The sequence below is a fragment of the Lactuca serriola genome, chromosome 4, assembly GCF_051521515.1.
Source record: "Lactuca serriola cultivar US96UC23 chromosome 4, Lser_US96UC23_V15, whole genome shotgun sequence".
NCBI classification, from domain to species: domain Eukaryota; kingdom Viridiplantae; phylum Streptophyta; class Magnoliopsida; order Asterales; family Asteraceae; genus Lactuca; species Lactuca serriola.
Window position 1 is genome coordinate 223,687,803 of NC_136411.1, and position 5,406 is coordinate 223,693,208.

General features: G+C 31.4%; 1 protein-coding gene across 1 annotated transcript; it reads right to left on the reverse strand.

Moving 5' to 3' along the window:
* Window positions 1-228: 228 nt before the first annotated feature.
* On the reverse strand, window positions 229-4,533 carry LOC145103315 (methyltransferase, putative (DUF21)). Its single transcript, XM_079040876.1, has 12 exons — window positions 4,105-4,533; window positions 3,473-3,549; window positions 3,303-3,386; window positions 3,044-3,157; window positions 2,873-2,959; window positions 2,648-2,787; window positions 1,740-1,827; window positions 1,578-1,651; window positions 1,383-1,489; window positions 1,084-1,301; window positions 962-1,008; window positions 229-454 (listed from the first exon to the last, which is right to left on the reverse strand). Exons 1-12 carry the CDS (start codon window positions 4,277-4,279, stop codon window positions 391-393), a joined length of 1,275 nt encoding a protein of 424 aa, XP_078897002.1. The 5' UTR covers window positions 4,280-4,533; the 3' UTR covers window positions 229-390.
* Window positions 4,534-5,406: the final 873 nt, after the last annotated feature.

The following is a 5,406-nucleotide window of genomic DNA, read 5'->3' on the forward strand; positions in this document are numbered from 1 at the left end:
TGCTTAAGATATCCATATTGTGGGACCCTTCTAGTTTGTAAACGGTGAAAGCTAAATCCACATTAGATCGATTTGGAAAGAGACGTGTTAAGAGCTATTCATATTGAATAATCTTTTTTTTGTGAGTTTTGTTGTTTTTACAACTAATTCGTGTTGTCTTAACATAGTGATTTCTATATATTATATGAACTTGCTGTTTTCAATCCAAAAGAATTTAACACCTCTACATTACAACACAACACGATATTTCCCCTTTTAATATCATATAAAACAAAAGTAGTTGGTTTTGTTTTGTTTTGTCAAAAGCTACTTTAATGGTAGTAATGCACAACTTTTACTGCATTAAGTACAAATTACCGGATTCTATATTTTACTCGGTTTTACCTTTTCTCATTTTGCTATGGGATGAGGATCCAGAAGGTTCTCTTGTGATGCATTCATGTTGATCCGTATTCTACATTTGGGTTCACTCATTAATGATTAAATAATTTTTTTTTTCAAAAGCTTCTTTTTTATAAAAAAAAATAATAATAAAACATTAGAGTAAAGTACACGAATAGTCCCTATGGTTTAGGGTAATTTGCATGTTTGGTCTCTAACTTAATTTTTTAACTCGGAAGGTCCCTACTGTTTGTTTTTGTTACGCGCTTGGTCTCTGACTTACCTAAAAAGACTATTTTGCCCTTGATTTTTTAATTTATTTAAATAAACACAACTCCAACCGCACCCGCATCACCTTACCTTACCTACATCATTATTTTTCCCTATTTAAATAATAATCTTTTTAGGTAAGATGGAGACTAAGCGCGTAAAAAAACAAATTGTAGGGACCAAGCGTGTAACAAAAACAAACAGTAAGGACCTTCCGAATTAAAAAAAAAGTTAGAGACCAAACGTGCAAGTTACCCCAAACCATAGGGACCATTCGTGTAATTTACTCAAAACATTATCTAATTCTAACCTGTTGTGGATGTTTACATATTCATCCGTTTCATCCAATATCTCCTCCTGAAATCAAACCATATTAGCGATTTAAAGGTATATATTAAATTTAATTAACATATTTATTTATAGAAATAATACCTGAAGAAGCTCTTCAATGACATCTTCCATTGTAATCACTCCAACCACAATTTGATTTGATGGATATTTTGGAATCGGATTCGAATCCAAATCCAGTATACAAAAAGAGCAACCTCTATGTCTCTTCTTGAAAGCAGGAGTTGAAGGTGGACTTCTCTTTACCATATTCTCATCTCCATCACTTTCCACGTCATCTAAACTTGCTTTGTTGGCACTTTCTGAAATGGGACCCACAAATTGATTATTATTCACTTAATCGTTAAAAGTTTGTAAATTGGATAATAGTGAAAGTGTCTCACTCTCTGTTTGCTTGGATTTTTTGAGGTCTTTGTATACAACAGCAATATGACTATGCCCTTTTTGGAATTCGTTTAATATATCATAAAGAGGCATGTTGTCTGTAACCCTGAAATTTTTTTTTTTTAATACAAGGTTATAATTTATACGCAACAAAGTCAAATAGTCAATAAAATTTAAGATTTCATATTTCATACCTTGGAACTTTTCTTAATAACATTTTTCTAATGGGAACTGCATCGTCTGGATCAACTGCTAACAGATTCTTAACCTGAATGGAGAAAATGTTAATATTATAGTAATTAATTATTTATTTATATTTTTATGATTTTGGGAACTTATTAAATATTACCACTTACCAGGATAATTCCGATAATATTTGTTCTGTCTCCAGAATAAACAGGAACTCTACTGTGACCCATTGTCATAATTGCATTTAATGTATCCCTGTCAAAAAAAAAAAAAAGAGTTGATTTACATAGAAACATTATATGTTTATTTTCATAAAAAACCTTATATTTTGTGTTTTTTCCGGATTAAACCTCGACTTTATTTTTTTCATGAAAAAGACCTTGTGTTTTTTCCGATCTAGTCATTTTTCTCGAAAAAAGTTGTAAAATGTGAAAGTTTTTTCAGGAAAAAGACCTTATATTTTATGTTTTTCTTTTTTCTGGATTAAACCTCAAATTTATTTTTTGCCTGAAAAAGACTTATTTTTTCATTTTTTCCGAAAAAGCCCTCAACTTTGTATTTTTTTTTCCGAAAAACAACCCTCATGCTTCTAAATGCTTCCAAATAAACCCTCAACTTTTTTAGTTTTTCTCAAAAAAAAAAAAACCTTTACATTTTACCCTTTTTTTGGCAAAAAAATGACTAAAAGGGCCGGATCGGGAAAAATGAAAAAATACAAGGTCTTTTTTAGGCAAAAAATAAATTTGAGGTTTAATCTGGAAAAAACACAAAATATAAGATCTTTCTTGAGATTAATCCGAGGAAAACTAAGAAAATTGAGGACTTATTTGGAAACATTTAGAAGGTTGATGGCTTTTTTCGGAAAAAAGACAAAGTTGAGGGTTTTTTCGGAAAAGAAATGAAAAAAATATAAGATCTTTTTCATGAAAAAGATAAAGATGAGGTTTAATCCAGAAAAAACACAAAATATATAAGGTCTTTTATGAGATTAACCCAATATGTGTTTATAATGGTGTTATATATATAATAATATAAATAATAAATATATGGATATAAAGTAATAAAATAAACCTACAAAGTAAGAGTTCCATCAAGATCAAGGGAAAATGCTTTGGATATAGGAGTCATGGCATCTTTTGCAGTTTTTTCAGTCAACTCAAGAGCTCCAGCAATTATAGTAGTTTCATCATGTGTCAAATCTCCTCCTTTTCCAGCCTATTTTAACATTATGATTTGTGTTACTCATGTTTTATTAGAGGGTTAAAAGGGTATTTTGGGTATTTAAAAAACTAATTACAACCTCATTGCCATGAAAATCCACAAAAGTTTTCAACTCCGCCCTACGAAGAAGGGCAGCATGCCCTTTTCCCAACATCCAATCTAAAGCCTATAAAAACACAAATACAAAAATATATCACATTATTTCACATAATTACTCAATAATATAATAATAAAAAAAAGTTCAAATTACCTTGCTAATAGGATAAGCAATAGGAAAGAACAACCATAAGAGGACACGAACAAAAGGTGCAAGTGTTGCTCCAACTGTTAAGCCATAACGTGTACAAACTGCTTGTGGCATTATCTGTTAAAAAGAAAATTTTACCAAATTATAATATTCTAGTTTCAATCTTTTTCTTATTAAGATTGAAAATTGCTATGTATTTGGATGATATTGCTATAGTTGGGTTGACTTTTCAAAGTAAAATGATGTATTGACAAATACGAACCTCTCCAAACATCAAGATTAATGTCACTGATATCAGAACTGCAGCCCATGGAGGAACAAGTTTATCCAGAAAAATTGGAAGAGACTACAGAAGATAGAAACAAAGAAACATGATAATTACTTGATGTAAAAGAGAAAATGTTATCAAGAAATTGTGGAAGTTGAACTAACCTCCATTGCTAAAGCATTGCCAATTAAGAGTGTACAAAGCAGTAGATGTTGATTCTTTACCACTGGGAATATTTTAGCTGACACCAAGAGAATTCCATATATTAGAATTACAAAAAAACAACAAGATATGATGTGTGAATCATGTTATTTCTTTTCATGGATTTCAAAATGTAGAGGTTTTGATGATATTGTTCATGATCATCATTCATCATCATATTGCAGATCATAGAATCGTTTTTCCCCCAAATTTCCTTTCGGTATCGATAAAACTTTCCTAAGTACTTTTCAGAAAGCAATTATAGAAATAGTATATGATCCTAGCTTTTAATGAATGATCTGATTTCCAGCTCAGAACAACGAAACAACACTTGATTATCAAGGTTTGAAGAAATTATTTGATTATTTCGGGAGTGTCTAAACATACATTCAATTACGAGTCCAGGTTGCTCTTTTAGAATCGATTGTTCATAAAAAATCACCAAAATAACAGAAATTTTCAATTTCAATTCCTCGGAGGAGAACAGTAACAATCCGAGTCGATCTAATTAAACCTCACACACATAATTCAACAGGAAAACAAAAATCATGTCCTCTGTGAGTTTGTCTGGTAAGAATGAAGCAGTAGAACTTACAAGCATGTATGCGATCTTTAGGGCGACCGGACTGGATGAGAACTTCAAGGTCGACGAGTCCAAGGGACATGAGTCCAAGCGTTAGACCTGCCATCATCCCTGCAAACGCTACCAGACCGACGATTACCATCAAATACAGAAAGAATTCCGTCTCACAGCACGTCACTTCCGACATTTCCTTTCGATATCAATTAACCAAACAGAATTCCACTTGGTTTCTTCTTAATCAAGTGATTGATTTGTGAAAAAGCAGTGAATTTGACGAAAAAAATGGAAAGTTAATACTGGTGCAGAGGCAACTTCAACAAGAATATTTGGAGGATCTTCGTGGATTTCAATGAAAATGGTCTATGATTGCTCCACCCAAGGAGTAAAATAAAAATGTTGTAAAACCCCCCCAAACACCCCACTCTACAAAAACCGATATAACTCTCCAAGATAAACGTGAAGCTATGGAAAATAAATTATAATTATAATATATATTCAAAGAAACTAAAAAAATGAAGTTGTATCTTTGGGTGAATATAAATTTTGGTCATAGAGTCTAGCCTGTTTTTAACTTTTATGGTTTGGTCATCTAAGGATATTTTTTTTAATCATGATCTTTATTTAAAGTTTTTGTAACGGTTTTCATATGTATACTACAAGTAAAATGACTATATTGTTTTTTATATAAACTTTATAAATGTTTGTTATTTATTTTAGATTTTATATCATTATATTAATTAGGGTCACACCACCGCCACCACCCCATACCTCTATCACTCTATGTCATTGTCATTCCATTGTTATAAGCTTTTATCAACCTTTTGATGGAAAAATAAAACCTTTCACAATAACATGTTTGAAATGATCGTTGATCGTATAAAGTATGTCGATAATATCTTTCAAAACACTACTTTTGATTGTGGGAGTCTCGAAATATGAACTTTTCACCATTTAAGGTCAATTAAGGAGAATATATGGGGTTTATTACAATATAGTAAAAAAGATTAAGTCCGGTAATATAGTCTAAATCATTTTAGACATTAACACCAGATACTTTAAGCTACATCATTTCCACAAAAGCTCCATCAAATAGTGTCTCTAACCGGAGCACATCAAAAGTAACACGTTAGCGTCCTTCCTCGTGTATTTTCCATGTTAGCTCGAAGTCTAAACTCGTTAATCCTTATGTCACTAAGGGACCCTTTAAATTTGGGGACATTTCTTACACTCAAGAACCTCATAAAGATCTAACTCAGTTGAATTTCCTAGAAGTTGGTGAAGAAGAAGATCGTGGCACATCTAGCAATAGTGTTT